General features: G+C 44.0%; 2 protein-coding genes across 2 annotated transcripts in view; one reads left to right on the top strand and one right to left on the bottom strand.

The window, feature by feature from the left end:
- The window catches only part of LOC144698341 (uncharacterized), a 204,575-nt gene that overhangs the window by 126,390 nt on the left and 58,873 nt on the right, over positions 1-19,312 (bottom strand). The gene's annotated exons all lie outside the window — the stretch shown is intronic.
- LOC144698074 (uncharacterized) lies at positions 16,880-19,081 on the top strand. The gene is made up of 2 exons (XM_078569998.1): positions 16,880-18,409; positions 18,578-19,081. Exons 1-2 carry the CDS (start codon positions 16,880-16,882, stop codon positions 19,079-19,081), a joined length of 2,034 nt encoding a protein of 677 aa, XP_078426124.1.

Genomic DNA, 19,312 nt, shown 5'->3' with positions numbered 1-19,312 from the left:
CACTGAAACTGATTGGTTTAACAATGTATCACTCTTTGTCCAACAAAACAGATGAATGTTCCAAATAAAACCTGAATGCCGAACAGAGAAAATTAAGCGTTTTTTTAGATTCGTGCAAATTTTATTTATCACTGAAATAGAAGGAACATCATTACATCGACGTAATAACAATGTTAACTTCGAAGCAATTATAATAAAATACAATGCGTTGATTCATATTAAGCCATAGTAAATGATGACAATATGAACTACAGAAGAACGGTAATAAAAGTAGATAGATGCTAATGACATGAAGTTAGATATGGTTAATAAGAAGCTGGTAATAAATTTAATTAAGGATCAAAGTTGAGCAAAAATATGACTTCCGCCAATAATATTGATTGAATTCGGCCTCTACTCCTGTGAAAGAAATCAAGGAGGATCAGCAGTTCTTCTGCCGTGCACTGAATCCATTAATGGGAAATGTCATCGCCAGCGAGGTCCTGCTAAAGTAGGGAAGGAGATTATTGATTCCTCTGCATTTATTTCTGATATATCTTGCCAGTGGAATGTTGTTTATGATTCACAGACAGAGACATCTGCTCTTCTAACATTGGCAGTAGTTCCTGTAATTTGAAGAAGCAGAACGACCTACGCTCACCTCTTCATGAGAAGGACGGCAGGCCTGACGGTGTTGCAGTTCTCCAGCAAAGCACTGGGAGTACGGAGCTAGATTATAGACTCGGGGTCTGGAGCGGAGTTCAGCCTTACTGCCTTCTGATGCAGCAGTATAATTCGACAATATTTTTCCACTGAAATAAAGTGACTGAGTATGAGTAGAGTGAACTTCGCCTCTGAAAGATCGTATACAGCATGGACAATAACATACATCTATTGGTAGAGTTGATGAAGCAGTTAATGTTAATCAGGGATATCAGAAGCTATTCATGAACTTCAGAACAAGTCATTGATTTTAATGGTAAGATAACGTCGCTCCTTGGGCAAAATTAACAACTACAAATATGACGAGTGCAAACAAAAACAGCTGAAAATGCTCAACATGTTGCAAGCAGCTTCTTTCAAGATGGAAACAACAATAGAAAGAAAAGAATCACATCAACCTGCTACAGTACTTCGAACCTAGTTTAAAACCTCTATACACAGAGTGCATTACATTTTCAAAAATATCAATTTCATGACATTAAATGTTTCTTCTTGCATTTCCATCATCTACAAATATTTGTACCGTTCACACTTAAGGAAATTGGGCATTGGAAGATCGTCAAAGCAAGAGTAATATCCACGGAACTGTGAGGTGTGAACAAAATTATGCAATTCCAGAGCAGTTGTAGACGAGGATGTACAATAATGCCTCTTGGAAATGCAACAGCATATTGTAGAATACAATGTCCTTACAATAATACACAGAAAAATTATATTCTAACTGGATTCCCTATTATAGAGACGGAGTTCAATTTATCTTTCAACAAGAGACCGCAGAAGGTACGTAGTGGAGATTAATGGTACTACAGTGATGGAATAGAATGCTCATATAGCTGCTGAGAGAAAAAGCGTGAACTCTGTGCTATGCAATCCGCAACTCTTAGTTGGCACAGTTAAAGATTGATTTGTCCAGTTATTTATTTTCGGCAAATGTTTACCTGGAACACCGAAAGCAGCAAGAACAGAATAATAAACGGCGAATGCTGGTCCATTTCCGGGAGCATGCATTTTCGTGAGAGTATTATTCTGGTGTCCTCTTCCCTCTGATTTAAGCTGCGTGGCAGACACATTTATATCTAATGCCCACCGCCAGAGGGGCAATTAGCTTGCAACATCAAAGCTGTTAGTTACAGTCATCTGAACAAACAAATTAATGCAGTCATTATCATGCTTATGTTAATTATTGCAACATAATGCACTCGAACCAAAACGACTACTTTCCAATGCAATATAACACAGTTATAACTATATTTATACATAGCTGCAACAAAATTTACCTAACTGATGTGAAATTACTTTAACCTACAATTAAATGAGAGGTTTCGTGAGCGATCTATAATTGGTGCAGTTCCTATGACGGCTCAAATGGCATTTGATAAGCGTCATAAAATTGTCTTGAACACAAATCTAAAACGTGCTGGGGAAAATGGATAGGTGCGGTGTAGCATCCTCACTGCTTCACGATTCAGAAAGCCTTTGTCCCAACACTTCAAAATATCATATTCTATTTGAAACGCCTGCATCAACACTTCTAATACTGTAAGTTGTACTTTGTACCATTGTGTTATCACTTCAAGTACCTTTCACCACAACTAAGGCTTTGCTTCCTATGTCTTGCCACTTAAATTGCAATAAACTAAAGTTTAAACTTAGATATTTGCTCTGCAAGTTGGCTCTACTGTATTTTACGCCCATTAAACCCTGACATCTAAGATATTATGTTTTACATTGTCATAGTGAATTTTCACTTTAACCACATCATATTTTTTATCAGCCCTCTGCCTTATCTTTTTCTACATCAATGTTCACACAGTGAAACATATGGGTCCGTCACTGATATATGCAAAACAAACAAGCTACCTTAAATTTAACTGAATCATAATAATTTCTACTATCGCCTGGCACAACTGATAACACCTTGACTATTGCAATTTCATTCTGTATCACTAAGGCCAAGAACAGCGATTCCAAACCCACCTTTCGTGCTGAACCAGCTGTGAACTTACTAAAGTATCACAGCATCTTTTCAGTGCTGAAGGAGGGCACTGGACCCTTCGAAACTGCACTGGCTCACTGAAAGAGCATTCCACCTAGTCCCACTCCCCTGAAATATTCTTGTAACCATGCACATTTTCTCCTTTCAGGTAGCAATCCAATTCCCTTCTGAATTCCCTTCAAAATCTTCTGCACTGATTTTAAAGGCACTACCCCAACTGTGTATTCAACGTTAATTTTATTCTATTTAGTGTAAGCCTATATGCAATCTCCCTCTGTTGGTACACTTTTTTCACTTCTTACATAATTTCCTATATTGGACCTGATTTACCCATGTGTCTGTTTAGGGTTCTTGAGGGAAAATGGCCGGTGAGATAAACGACAAAACAGATATAACAGCCTCTGTAACAGGTTGAACAGCAAGAGGAATTAGATTGTCTATATCGACAGGGGAAAATAAGGAGATGCTTGGTCAGAATAAAATTCCTTTGCAAATTCCATTTCAAATGAACTTCATTTTGTTTTTAAAGCTGTTTAAGATTCCCCAGCCTAAGTCTTCGTGACATTGGGTCAGGGGAACTTTGTTAGTGTCCACACACTGAGCATGGACACGGCAGAAGCTCCTGCACCTCTTTCAATATTCTTTTTCTTCAATCAGAGATTTCAAAAGGGAATTCGAAAATGAATTGAAAGTGTCAAACATCATGGTTATGTAGAAAGAAAACGAAATTGAGGCTAATTGGAAAGAACATTGCAAAAAGCTGTTATTGATATGATGGGTTGAATGGTCTCCTCACGTGCTATGCCATGTTATGCTGACATTATCAGATTAATTTGACGACAGCATTTCTAAATCTGCCGCCTGAATTCCATTTCCGAAAATCAAAGGCCCAAAGTGCTGCTGCAGGACCTCACAGTTTAACATGATGTGTAGGTGCCTCTGGCTCTGTCAGGTATTGTTCTGTATTGGAGTGGTTATCACATGTGAAAGGTCCCCGCTTTGAAACTGGGCAGAAACATGATCAAAATCTGTTAATTTAATGGTAAGCAAATACCCAAAATAACACGTTTGATACTAAATATTAAGGGAATACAGTGTCTCACAGCCACTTGTCCCGTTCATCCGTCAGTTAACGTCACAAAAACACATCATCCGCTCATTATGACGTTGCTGGTTGTGAGAGTTTGCTGAGCGCTAATTGGCTGCCGCGTTTTCTATATCACAACAATGGCGACACTTCAAAATGTCCTTCATTGTCTGGAAAGCGCTTTGAGACGCCCGCTGGTCGGGAAAAGCGCTATAAGCATTGACCAGGAGGCAGGGCTGTAAGGTACTATATTCAACAAACGTGAATGAACAGATTGTGATAATTTTTCTGCCCGATTTCGAAGCACTTGTTAGGCAAACGTAATAACCACTACACTAAATGCAAGTCTGTCTTTCTTTAATTATCTTAAATCCCAGTCCTCTGGCTAGTGACCTCCGTCAGTGGAAACAGTCTCTCCCTATCTGCTCCATCAAACCGCCCCGTCCCCGTTGCCTCCCACACCCATCATTTTGAGCAGCTCCATGAATTCTCCATTTAACCGACATTGCTCTAAAGAGAACAATCCCGGTCTCTATAATCTCTCCACAAAACTGAATTTCCTCATCCCTGGACAAGATGCAAGGCGGGGGATTGAGATGAGGTTTTGGAAAATATTGTCAGTTGGCAGGTGGGAAAATGGAGAAGGAACCAAACCAGAAAAATCAGTCTCCAGCTTTGTGAATCTTTAGAAACTCTTTGGGAACCGGAATCAGTGGAGAATGAAGGGCGAACTTCCCGACTGACCAGTGACAGTCAAGGTACCTTTCCCTTCTTTAAGACGCTGGAACATTGACTCTGATGTTATCAGTGAAATTAACTGATCTAAGACATTGAAATGATTCTCGTTACTGCACATCAGGAATTCAAACCTAATATCGGCTTCAGGACAATCAGAATACTTGGTAACAGACAAGACACCAAAAGGCTCGAAGGGAGACGGCACCGGTTGTACGAGAGCTGGTTCCCGGTGACAGGGATGTGTCTGCATTGGGTGGGATCAGACTGTTTCCATGTATCCATAATGAATGTCCCACTCCTTTATTTGGGAAGAGTAAAACTGAGAAAGGATAATTGTCACTCCAGTCGCAGCAATCTGAAGCTTTCACTCGCTGAGCCATTGGTTTAGGCTACCTTACAGAGTGCAACTGCCTCCATCAAGCCCCTGTGGCGCAATTGGTCATCGCATTCGACCCTTAACTGAAAGGTTGGTTTTTGAGACCACTCAGGGATGAAGCTGTCACTGTTTTCTTCCCGTCAGTACTCATTAAGGCTCTAGTTTGTTTCGGGCCTCTGAAACCACAAGAAAATTCTCTCTCCCCCCTACCCCGCCCCCCACCCCTAAGATGCAAACTCGGCTCTCACCCACTGAGCTCCCACATCAAGCTTTGTTTATGGACATTAATTTCAGATATAACAAAGAAAATGAACGATCATGTACCGCATCTGAATCAATAGAGATCTATGAGGCTATTGGATTGAAACAAGCCCATCAATTAATCGCTCTTCCTCAGCTCCATGGTGAGTGAGACAGGAAAAAGTAATAATATTTCAGCCCCGCACTCTCCAATCACCCGCTTCCAGTGGAAACATCTTATTTTGCTGAATGTTATCTTCAGAAATGGTGAAGACCGAATCTAATGTGGCTGCAAGATCCAGCATTCAGTTCACATTCAACGACAAACACGAATGGGAGCGATTTAACAGCTGAGTGATAGTGTTTTTCACTAGCATCGAATGGAGTAACTTGCACACGTGAAATGAGCGGGATAGCCACAACGCTCCAGGAAAACTTCCCTGCCAGCCAATGGAGCTGTCTGGAATGTCAAACTGTGACGTCATGCAGCAGCACTTTGAGTCTTTGTTGTGAAGAAATGGAATTCGGCTGTTCTCATTAGGAATGCTGGAGACAGACTGATCAACAATGTCATCATCAAATGGCATAGCGCAGTAAGAGGACCTTCCGCCCATTTTATTTATACCAGCTTTTTACAAAGATCTTACCAATTAATCCCAAATTCCTTCTCTCTTTCCATGAATCAGAATTTTCTCCCTTTCAACCATTGCCAAATTCCCCTTTGTAGAAGGAGTTTCTGCAGAATCCATGCAATTTGCCTTAATGAATATTTCCCTTACCCAATGAAATTAAGAGTTGGACTAGGGTTCTTTCTGCAGTTTTCGGCATAAACATAAGTTATTTTTGCAATTCATTTCACGGTGAACTTACAAAAGATGTTTATTCTGATCAGACATGTCCTCAGTATTTCCTCAGTCATGATGACCTTGAACCTATCATTGATTGCCGTACAAACCCATGTGATTCACCAGTCCTTTTGGGAATTCAATCGGTCATCCTTACCTGGTCTGACCTGCACGTCACTCCAGACCCACAGTGACGTGGTTGATTCTCAACCACCCTCCGGAATGGTTTAACAAGTTACACAACTCAAGGGCAATTTGGGCTGGGCAACAAATGCTGGCCAGTGATGCTCATGAAAGAATGAAGATCCATGATGAAGAGCGATACAAAGCGCTATTGTACCATCTCTCCCATTCCTTCATGTTCAATCACAGTATCACTTGCGCCTGTCTTTAGGATGACGCTAGTCTTTGGGTCACACTGGTAGTCATCTTTCAGTCAGTAAGTACCTGAATTTGCATTTGTAAACTCATTAATTTCTGTTGTTGACTAAAGAAACTGCTAGTTTTTGTGCCTAGTCAGTTTTATCCCTCTTGATTTTGAGAATGCTTTTTGAGGCTTGGCGAATGGCAAATTTAATGTGGCGGCAAGATACTATATTCAGTTAATATCCAACAACAAATGTGAATTATGGGACTTTCCCTCACACTTAGATGTGTAATTCTCGATAATATTTCTGCCCATTTCCAGACAGTGGGCCTTTTGCGTGTATGTGATAACCATGTGACCACTACACTACAGAAACAATGGGCAGAACCACAGGGAGTGACTTAGAATGTCAAACCGTGCAGTCTTACTGCACTTCCGGACCCTGTTTTGTGGAAGTACAATTCGGCTGAAAAACATAGCCATGAGGCAGAGAAATTGATCTGACATTAGAATCATAAAATGACACAGCACATCAGCAGGTCATTCAACACTTCACACACGTGCGAACTATCGCACAAACGTTGCCAGCTCTGCAGTTATTGAGCAGATTCCCACAAAACTGCCATTTTTACTAATCTTAATCTGAAATATAATGGAAAAAACATTTAGACCTACCATTTACCTGTATCGAGCCCATTCGAAATCTGAGAAGTTTTTGGATTCAAAGAAACCCCAATCTGTTATTCACGCTTCTTCAGCTACACAGTGAGTGAGACAGGGAAAATCAGCAATATTCCAGCCCCGTGCTCTCCAATCACCCGCTGCCACCAGAAAGTGGCGATTGCAGCTTCAATCAGCGGGTTACTGCCCATCCCTGGGACGCAAGATACTCCAGCCCGGGCCAAACCTCCCAATACACCGAGCACAGGCTCAGGAAAACGCAAGTAGATTATATCCCGGTCACTAAACCTCCGAGTGGCATTTACAAAATGAACAGTGAATGAGTCACAAACAAGAGTAACAGCCACTTTCTAAATCTTTTCACTGGATGTGTTTATTTCATTTTAAATCCTGCTGATTGGAAAATGGCTGAAATAGAGTTTTATGAATAACAGCTTGGAACCATGTTCCTCTCTCCCACTGCAGTACTGATCCTTCCAATGTAAAAACATTCAGGGGCAATGATGAGTTTGACACTCCGATTCGCTCCATGTCCACATTATTAGATGCATCCAGATGCACTGGAGAAGGTGCAAGAAAGATTTACAGGAGTGATGCCAGAACTGAAAACTTATAACATTCAACAACGATTGAACTGATTAAACAGGTTTTCTCTAGAAAATAGGGTGAGGGATGACCTGATCGAAGCCTTTAATATTAGAAAAGGATTTGGAAAATGGCTCAACTTGCACATATACAAGAATAAATAACAGTTAGTCACCAATAAATCCAATGTCCAATTTAGATGCAACGTATTGAACCAGAGATAAAAGCAGAAAATGATGGAAATACTCAGCATATCTGGGAATTGCTGTGGATTGAGGGCCAGAGTTATGTTTTCAGGACTGTACACTGATTCAGTACAGTTCCGCTGAAGAGTCACAGACCCAAAATGAAAAATATGTCTCTCTCGCCACAGACACTACCAGACCAGTTTAGAATTCCAAAATGTTCTGTCTTTATTTTAGATTTACAGCATCACTTTTCCCTATTCCTTAGATTAGAGTGCAGAACTCATTCCCAGAAGGATTTGAGATCCAGGTCTGAGCTGGACACTCCAAGGTAAAGTCACACAGTGAAAATATCATTCACCAGCTGAATGTGAAAATGGATTCATTTGATCATCTGATTAGTTAACACAGAGCAGTCACTTCTGATGGAGGAAATTCAGGTACTTCATGCGTGTAAAGGCTTTCACTCAGTTTGGCTACCTGCTAAAGATTCAGCTTTAAAAGTTCAAAGTATTTAATCCACAATAGGCACATTCTTACTGACAAGACGGAGTTTAAATGTTCAGTGTATGGAAGGAAAAATCACTCTTCACCTCACTTGGTAAGAATCCAGTGAAATGACATCTAACTGTAAGGGTTTGTTCTGTTGCTAATTACACCCAGGATAGAAGTATGGTGGAAGTCCGTGATATTTGTTGTATCAATTGATTTAATAATGTTATATCTTGGCCCTAAATCTTCAGTCATCATCGGATCATAAAAAATAATTTTAGATGCAACAACATCGGCTTCCAATGGCGGATTTGTCACCCAGCATTCAGAGCTGGACAGAATGTGCCCTATCCAGAGCCCAGGGTAATGCGCATGCGCTTTTCGGGATGTAGTTGGCACCTGCGCATTGCGGTCTCCTGTCTGAGCATGCACAGTTCTGTCTTGTGACAGGAGCCGCAGAGAGTGGGTGAGAAAATGGCGACTGGAGCAGAATAACAGAGTAAGTGGGTGCACGAGAGGGATGGAGACAGTGGAGTGGTTAGGGAGGCTTCATAAACACTTGGTGCAGCCCGCAGAGCCTTAATCAGAAACTACAGGCCCCACGTTTACAGCGAAAAGACTGGCAATGGCTGGGTCTCTCCATCTGCTCGGCCCGTGGCAACGGGTGTGCAGCAGGGCGCATGCGCGGTCTCCATGGTCCAGGTAGCAGGAGGAGAGAATGTTGTGCATTTCTATCCTGGGCTGACAGGGATGGATTTCGGAAACTCCTTTTACAGGGGGTCAGAAGGGGAGGATTTACACAAAACAAACTCTTCTCAATTTTTATCCTGGACTGACAGTAATGGATTTTTCATAATCTCCTTTTTACAGGATGTTAAATGGGAAGGATTTGCAGGTGGGGAAACTCAAACTAAACATCACATCAAGATCTGACAGAGTTACTCGATTCCTCAGGAGCTGGATGTGATCGGCCTCTGAGTGTAAGCACTGAGTTCTAGATCATTACCACTCACTGTAATTTTTTTCCTCACATCCCCCTGTAACTCTTTGTCTGTAATCCTTTTATGATCAGCTGATCATCATTATCTAACTTAACTCAATCTACCATAAACTTGTACACCTCCGTCAAATCTCCTCTCAATCTTCTTTACTCCAAGGTGAACAACCCCAGTTTCTCCAACCAAACCTCGCAACTAAAATCCCTCATCCCTTACCCATTCTGTTAAATCACCTCTGCCCCCTCTCAAGGACCCTCACATCCTTCATAAGATGTGGTGATCACTGGTTTGTACAGACCCAGATGTTCTGTATCCGTGTCTGTGACGTCATCACACATCAACAATTACATGGTGACATCATCACACATCGACGATTACACTGTGACATCATCACACATCAACAATTTGACGGTGACATCACCTCACTCCCAGGATATTTCCTCAACTGGAAGATTTTTCTCTGACTCCAGTGCTTCTGATATCTTTCGAGCTGCAGGCTCCAGTACGTAAGAAATAGAAGCAGGAGTAGGCCATTTGGCCCCTCAATTCTGCCCTGCTATTCATGGCTGACCTGCCCCAAGCCTCAACTCCTCTTTCATGCCAGCTCCTCATAGCCCTCAACTCCCCAATGTTTCAAAGGTCTATCTACCGCCTCTTTAAATACTTTCAGTGATCTAGCCTCCACAACTCTCTGGGAGAGAAAATTCCAGACATTTACTACCCTCTGAGAGAAGAAATTCCTTTGCATCTCAGTTTTAAATGAGTGCCCCCTTATTCTGTAACTATGCCCACTAGTTCGAGATTCCCCCACTAGTGGAAACATCTTCTCTACATTAACCTGTCAAGCCCCCTCAGAATCTTGTACGTTTCAATAAGATCACCCCTCATTCTTCTAAACTCTAATGAATAAAAGCTTCACCTCTTTAGCCGTTCTTGATAAGTCAATCCCTTCACTCCAGGAATCGGCATGGTGAATCTTTTTTGAACTGCCTCCAATGTCAGTGTACTCTTTCTTAAATACGAGGACCAAACCTGTACATAGTACCCCAGGTGCGGCTTCACCAACACCCTGTACAGTTGTAACAAGACTTCCCTATTTCTAAGCTCCAACCCCCAAGCAATACAGGCCAAAATTCCATTTGCTGCACCTGCATGCTAACTTTTGTGTTTCATGCACAAGAACACCCAGATCCTTCCGTGCTGCACTTTTTCTGGAGTTTCTCTCCATTCAACTAATAATCTGTTTTTTTATTCTTCCTACCAAAGCGCATGACCTCACACTCTCCTACGTTACACTCCATCTGCCAAGTTTTTGCCCACTCATTCAACCTATCAACATCACTTTGCAGATTCCTTATGTCCTCATCACAACATGCCCTCTCACCTATTTTTGTATCATCAGCAAATTTGGATATATTACACTCTGCACCCCCTCGCCCCTCCTCCAAGTCATCAATATAGATAGCAAATAATTGAGTCCCTTGGACTGATCCTTGTGGCACTCCACTAATTATATCTTTCTGATCTGAAAAACGTCCATTAATCCCGACTCTCTGTCTTCTGTGTGGTAACCATTCCTGAATCCATGCTAACACGTTACCCCCAATACAGTGAGCTCCTATCTTATGCAATAACCTTTTATGTGGCACCTTATCGAATGCTTTCTGGAAATCCAAATGCAGTACATTTACCAGTTCACCTTTATCAACTCTGCTTGTTATTATCCTCAAAGAACTCTAGCAATTTTGTCAAACATGATTTCCCTTTCACAAAACCATGCTGACTTTGTTTGAATGCATTAAGCTTTTCTAAACATTCTGCTATTTCTTCCTTTATAATGGACTCTTGTATTTCCCCAACGACACATATTAGGCTGACCAGCCTTTAGGTTTCTGCTTTTTGTCTCCTTCCCTCCTTGAACAGGGGCGTCACATTAGCGGTTTTACAATCTGCTGGGACCCTCCCGGAATCCAGTGAGCTCTGGAATATTTCAACCAATGCCTCCACTATCTCTGCAGACACTGCCTTCAAAACCCTTGGATGCAGGTCATCAGGCCCTGGTGACCTGTCTGCCTTTAGTCCCATTAGTTTGTCAGAATCTTTGTCCCTCGTTATAGGGGCAGTTATTTCCTCCCATTAGCTCCTTGCTTATCTGATATCTTTGAGCTGTTTATAGTGTCCTCCACTGTGAAGACCAATGCAAAGTATTTAAATTATCTGCCATTTCCCTGTTGCCCATTATCAATTGTCCAGTCGCATTCTCCAAGGGTCCCACACTCAGGTTAGCCACTCCCCTTTTTATATACCAGTAGAAGCTCTTGCTGTTTGTTTTTATTTTGTTTGCCAATTTACTTTCATAATCAATTTTCTCCCTCTTAATTAGCTTTTTGGTCATCCGCTGCTGGTTCCTAAAAGTATCCCAATCCTCTGGCCTACCACAAGTTTTCGCTGCTTTGTATGTCTTAGTTTTTGATTGGATACTCTCCTTGACCACCTTTGTTAACCACGGGTGGTTGGTCCTGCTCATCGAGACCTTGTTTTAGACCGGGATAAATTTCTGCTGAGTGTTATTAAATATCTGCTTAAACGCCTCCCACTGCTCATCCACTGACCTTTCCTTTAGTCTATTTTCCCAGCCCGCTTTAGACAACCCTTCATTCATACTTGTGTAATTGCCCTTATTTAAGTTGAGGACACTGGTTTGAGATTTGAGTTGCTGATCCTCAAACTGAATTTGAAATTGTACCATGTTGTGACCGCTACCCCCTAGAGGATCATTAACTACGATATCTCTTATCAATCCTACCTCATTACACATTACTAGATCTAAGCTAGCCTGTTCCCAAGTAAGTTCTGCAACTTATTGATCTAAGTAACAATCCCTGATGCGCTCCATAAATTTGCCTTCCATGTTACCCCTATCACCCTGATTTGTCCAGTCAATATGCAGATTAAAATCACCCATGACAATTGTAGCACCCTTCTTACACGCCACTGTAACTTCCCAATTTATACTCTGTCCTACAGTGAGGAAACTCTTTGAGGGCCTGTAGATGACTCTCACCCATGACATCTTCCCCTTGCTATTCCTTATTTTCACCCAAACTGATTCCACACTACGATCTATTGCACCTATACCACTGTTCACCACCGCACTGATACCTCCCTTTATTAACAAAGCTACCCCACATCCTTTCCCTTTTTTCCTATTATTCTGGAATGTCGAATACCCTTGAATATTGAGTTCCCAGCCTTGGTCACCTTGGAACCACGTCTCTGTAATAGTTATCAAGTCAAATTCATTTATTTCTATTTGTGCTGTGAACTCATCTATCTTGTTACAAATGCTGTGTGCATTCAGATAAAGAGCCTGAAGCTTTGACTTTTTACCATTATTACTCATTCTGGTTCTAATTTTTGCTGCACACTTCTGCATATATTTTCAGCCCCTTCCTGTCACACTTTGATTATCATTCGCCTCTTCACTCCCGTCCACCTCTGCTCTCTTGTTTCTTTTTGATTTTTTAAACTTCCCTTCAAATGAACCTCTCCCCCACTGATTAGTTTAAAGTCCTATCTTCCACCCTAGTTATATGATTCGCCAGGACACTGGTCCCAGCATGGTTCAAATGAAGCCCACAGCAACAGTCTCTCCTTCCCCTGTACTGGTGCCGGTGCCCCATACATCAGAACCCATTTCCCCCACACCAATCTTTGAGTCACACATTTACCTCTCTAATCTTATTTACCCTCTGCCAATTTGCACATGGTTCAGGTAGTAATCCGGAGGTTATTGACTTTGTGGTTCTGCTTTTTAATCTAGCCCTGAGCTACTCATAGTCCCTCAGCAGAACCTCTTTCCTAGTCCTACCTATGTCATTGGTACATACGTGGACCATGACAACAGATCCTTCCCCTCCCATTCCAAGTTCCTCTCCAGCCCAGAAGAGATGCCCTTAACCTTGGCACCAGGTAGGCAACACAGCCTTCGGGACCCTCTGCCTTTGCTGCAGAGAACAGTATTTATTCCCTTAACTATGCTATCCCTTATTACTACTACATTTCTCTTTTCTCCCCCCACTTGAATGGTGCTCTGTACCATGGTGCTGTGGTCAGTTCGCTCACCTTCCCTGCAGCCTGTGCCTTCGTCCACACCGGGAGCAAGAACTTCATTTCTATTGCACAAGGGCACTGGCTGAGGCTCCTCCAAAGCGAAATTCTGGATCTCCATACCTGCCTCACTCCCAGTCACACCCTCCTGTCCCTGACCGTGATCCAAATTTGATGTGTTTAATCTAAGGGGTGTGACTGCCTCCTGAATCACAGTATCCAGGTAACTCTCCCCCTCCCTGATGTGCCGAAGTGTCCACAGCTCGGACTCCAGCTCATCACCTCTGAGCCAAAGTTTCTCGAGCAGCAACACTTGCTGCAGATGTGGTCACCATGGATCTCACCAGCGTCCACCAGCTCCCACATACTACAGCTGCCCCAGATCGCCTGCGCAGCCATCTCTATTCTATTTATTTAATTCATTTGGACGTTAAATATTTTAAAAGTGAATTTCTTAACTGTACTCTTCAACTGTAATAACGTCTCCTGATTTAAACCACTTGACAAATCAATAGAAATGTGGAAGAGATACCCACCATGTACAAATACTTTGATGTCACATTTCGGCTCTGATCGGTTGAAGGGACTCTCTGCCACCGCTGCCTTTCTCACTCAGGTCCGCTCTCGTTATGGGCTCTCTCTCTCCCTCCCTCCGAACTCTTCGCTGCTTTATGGGCTCTCTCTCTCTGAACTCTGCGCTACTCTCTGGGCTCTCTCTCTTTCCGAACACCACACTGCTTAATGGGCTCTTTCTCTCCAGTTCTGGTGAAGAGTCACACTCGAATTGAAACGCTAACTATATTCCTCTCTGCAGATGCTGTCAGACCTGCTGAGTTATTCCAGCTGTTTTTGTTTTTGTTTCAGATTTCCAGCATCCACAGTATTTTGCTGTTACCTCTCTCTCCGAATTCTGGCAACTTTATGGGCTCTCTCTCTGCTGCTTTATGGGCTCTCTCTCTCTCAACTCCACACTGCTTTATAGTCTCTCTCTCTCCAAACTCCACACTGCTTTATGGGCTCTCTCTCTCTCTGAGCTCAGTGCTCCTTTCTGGGCTCTCTCTCTCCGAACTCAGCGCTGCTTTATGGACTATCTCTCTCTGAACTCAATGCTGCTTTATGGACTCTCTCTCTCTCTCTCTGAACTCTGCGCTGCTTTGTGGACTCTCTCAGCAAATATTGCCAACCCCCAGTTGCCTGTAAAGAAGATGATGTTGACTTTCCAGAAGCCCTGCAGTCCGCAATGCTGTTAGGTAAGGAGTTACAGGTTAGTCACCCAGTATTGATGAAGGAAGAGTGATATATGTCCAAATCAACAACAGTTTGTATTTGTATCGCGCCTTTTGTGTAGTAGAACATTCCAAAGTGTTTCACAGGAGTTTTCACAGAATCACAGTGCAGAAGAGGCCCTTCGGCCCATCGAATCTGCACCGACACATGAGAAACATCTGACCTACCTACCTAATCCCATTTACCAGCACTTGGCCCATAGCCTTGAATGTTATGATGTGTCATGTGCTCATCCAGGTACTTTTTAAAGGACGTGAGGCAACACTCCTCCACCACCCTCCCAGGCAGTGCATTCCAGACCGTCACCACCCTCTGGGTAAAAAGGTTTTTCCTCACATCCCTCCTAAACCACCTGCCCCTCACCTTGAACTTATGCCCCCTTGTAACTGACCCTTCAACTAAGGGGAACAGCTGCTCCCTATCCACCCTGTCCATGCCCCTCATAATCTTGTACACCTTGATCAGGTTGCCCCTTCAGTCTTCTCTGCTCCAACGAAAACAACCCAAGTCTATCCAATCTCTCCTCATAACTTAAATATTTCATCCCAGGCAACATCCTGGTGAACCTCCTCTGCACCCCCTCCAATGCAATCACATCCTTCCTAAAATGTGGTGACCAGAACAGCACACAGTTCTCCAGCCATGCCTCACCAAGGTTCTATACAACTCCAACATGACCTCCCTACTTTTGTAATCTATGCTTCGATTGATAGAGGCAAGTGTCCCATATGCCTTTTTCACCACCATACTAACATGCCCCTCTGCCTTCAGAGATCTATGGACACACACGCCAAGGTCCCTTTGTTCCTCAGAACTTCCTAGTGTCATGCCGTTAATTGAATAATTCCTTGTCAAAATACTACTTCCAAACTGCATCACCTCAGACTTTTCAAGGTTAAATTCCATCTGCCACTTATCTGCCCATTCTGTCTATATCTTTCTGTAGCCCAAGACACTCAACCTCACTGTTAACCACCCAGACAATCTTTGTGTCATCCGCAAACTTACTAATCGTACCCCCCATATAGTCATCTATGTCGTTTATATAAATGAAGAATAATAGGGGACCCAGCACAGATCCCTGTGGTACGCCACTGGACACTGGCTTCCAGTCACTAAACCATCCTTCTATCATCACCCTCTGTCTCCTACAAATAAGCCAATCTTGCATCCACCTTATCAAATTACCCTGTATCCCATGTCCATTTGCCTTCTTTATAAGTTTTATGAAGAAACATTTGACACTGACCTACATGAAGAGACATCAGGGCTGATGAACAAACTCTTGGTGAAAGTGGTAGATTTTAAGGAATATCTTCAAGCAGGAAAGTGAGGTGGGGAACTTTAGGGAGGAAATTCCAGAGCTTATGGCCTTGGCAGCTGAACAGGGAGGCACCAAAGTGGAACAATTAAAATCAGGAATGACTGGAGGCCAGAACGAGTGGAGCACAGAAACCTTGCAGGGTTGTGAGGCTGGGGGAGATTACCGAGATGGGGCAGGTGACACCATAGAGGGATTTGAAGACAAGGATGAGAATTTGAAAATTTAATTGCTTCTTAACGAGGTACCTTTGTAGGTCGGTGAGCACAGGGGTGATGGGTGAACAAGACTTGGTGTGAGTAAGCACACCGGCAGCAGAGTTTTGGATGACCTCAAGATTACAGGGAGGCTGAATATGGGAGGCCAGCCGGGAGTGCGTTAGGAAAGTTAAGTCTAGAAGTAACGAAGGAATGGATGAGAGTTTCAGCAGCAGATGAGCTGAGACTGGGGTGGAGTCAGGCGATGTTACTGAGGTGGAAATAGGCGGTCTTGCTGATGATGTGGATATGTGGTTGGAAGCTCACCTTGGTGTGAAATATTTCACCATGGTTGTGAACAGTCTGGTTCAGCTTCAGACAGTTGTCAGGGAGATGGATGGAGTCAGTGACGAGGAAGTGGAGTTTGCAGCAGGGACTGAAGACAATAACAATCCAGCGGTTTTCATGGTCACTTTTTCCTCGTGCCGGCCCCACAAATTCCCAGATTCATTCAGCTCAATTTCACAACCTGCCTTTGTGTTTTTGTGGATTCTCTCTCACTCCCTTTTTTTCTGTTTTAAATCAATTTCACAGAGTATTAGAAGGGGAGGATTTGCAGTCAGGAAACTGAAACCAAACATCACAGGATCTGACGGAGTCGCCCGATTAAACATGGAAGGAAGAAGCACCGTTCACAGTGGGGAGAAACTGTACACATGTTCTGTGTGTGGACGAGGCTTCAGCCAATCATCTGTCCTGTCGAAACACAAGTGCAGTCACACTAGGGGGAAAGTGTTCACCTGTTCTGAGTGTGGGAAGGGATTCTCTCAGTCATCCACCCTACTCATACACCAGCGAATTCATACTGGGGAGAGGCCATTTACCTGCCCTCTGTGTGGGAAAGGATTCATTAATTCAACCAACCTACTGACACACCAACGAGTTCACACTGGGGAGAGGCCATTCACCTGCTCAGAGTGTGGGAAGGGATTCATTAATTCAACCAACCTGATGAGACACCAAAGAGTTCACATGGGGGAGAGGCCATTCACCTGCTCTGAGTGTGGGAAGGGATTCACTCAATTATCCCACCTACTGAGACACCAGCAGGTTCACACTGGGGAGAGGCCATTCACCTGCTCTGAGTGTGGGAAGGGATTCACTCAATTATCCCACTTGCTGAGACACCATCGAGTTCACACTGGGGAGAAACCATTCAGCTGCTCAGAGTGTGAGAAGGTATTTACTCAGTCAAATGACCTTCTGAGACACCAGCGTGTTCACACTAGCGAGAGACCATTCCTCTGCTCTGAGTGTGGGGTTGGATTCACTCAGTCATCCACTCTGCTGAGACACCAGCGAGTTCACACTGGGGACAGGCCATTCAGCTGCTCTGTGTGTGGGAAGGGATTCACTCAGTCATGCAATTTATTGGATCACCAACGAGTTCATACTGGGGAGAGGCCTTTCAGCTGCTCTGTGATTGGGAAGGGATTCACTCAGGCATCCAGCCGGCAGAGACACCGACGAGTGCACACTGAGAAAGGTCTGTTCACCTGCTCCGAGCCTGGGGAGGGATTCACTCAGTCATCCAACCCACAGAGACACCAGCAAATTCACACTGAGGAAACTCCATTCACCTGCTCCGAGCCTGGGGAGGGATTCATTCAGGGATCCAACCCACAGAGACACCAGGAAGATGACACTGAGGAAACTCCATTCACCTGCCCTGAGGCTGGGGAAGGATTCACTCAGGGATCCAACCCACAGAGACACCAGGAAGATGACACTGAGGAAACTCCATTCACCTGCTCCGAGCCCGGGGAGGGATTCACTCAGGGATCCAATCCACAGAGACACCAGGAAGGTGACACTGAGGAAACTCCATTCACCTGCCCTGAGGCTGGGGAGGGATTCACTCAGGGATCCAATCCACAGAGACACCAGGAAGATGACACTGAGGAAACTCCATTCACCTGCCCTGAGCCTGGGGAGGGATTCACTCAGCAACCCAACCAACAGAGACACCAGGAAGATGACACTGAGAAAAGTCAATTCACCTGCCCAGAGGCTGGGGAGGGATTCACTCAGGGATCCAACCCACACAGACACCAGCGAGTGCACATTGGCAAGCAGCCATTCACCTGCTCTGAGTATGGAAAGGGATTCACTGAGTTACCAAATCTGCTGACACACCAGCGAGTTCACACCGGGGAGAGGCCGTTCACCTGCACTGAGTGTGAAAAGGGATTTATTAGTTCAACCAACTTTCTGAGGCATCAGCGAGTTCACACTGGGGAGAGGCCATTCGCCTGCTCTGAGTGTAGGAAGGCGTTCACTCAGTCATCCCACCTGATGAGACACCAGCGAGTTCACACAGGGAAGAAGCTGTTCACCTGCTCTGAGTGTGGGAAGGGATTCACTCAGTCATCACACCTGATGAGACACCAGCGAGTTCACACTGGAGAGAGGCCATTCAGCTGCTCCAAGTGTGGGAAGAGATTCACTCAGTCATCCACCCTGATGAGACATGGGCGCACTCACACTGGAGAGAGACCATTCACCTGCTCTGAGTGCGGTGTTAGATTCACTCAGTCATCCACCCTGCAGAGACACCAGCGAGTTCACACTGGCGAGCGGCCATTCACCTGCTCTGAGTGTGGGAAGGGATTCACTCAGTCAAGCAATTTATTGGATCACCGGCGAATTCACACTGGGGAGAGGCCATTTATCTGCTCCATCTGTGGGAAGGGATTTTCTCATTCATCCAGCCGGCAGAGACACCAGCGAATTCACACAGAGGAATGTCCGTTCACCTGCACCGAGTCTGGGGAGGAATTCACTCAGTCATCCAACCCACAGACACAACAATGAGTTCACACAGTGGAGAGCTTGTACACCTGCTCCCAGAGAGGGAAGAGATGTCCTCAGTCACCCAACCTGTTTCAGACACAACCGTGAGTTCGCTTTTGGGCAAGGCTTTTTAAATGCCCAGTTTCTAGGAAGTGCTATATAAATTCCAGGGATCTGACGTTCCATCTACATGTTCACACTGATGAGAGACCATTCAGGTGCTCTCACTGCAGGACTGTGTGCTCTCACTGC

This window comes from Cetorhinus maximus, chromosome 23 (assembly GCF_964194155.1).
Source record: "Cetorhinus maximus chromosome 23, sCetMax3.hap1.1, whole genome shotgun sequence".
In the NCBI taxonomy this organism is placed as follows: Eukaryota; Metazoa; Chordata; class Chondrichthyes; order Lamniformes; family Cetorhinidae; genus Cetorhinus; species Cetorhinus maximus.
This window is presented reverse-complemented; position numbering and strand designations above follow the sequence as displayed.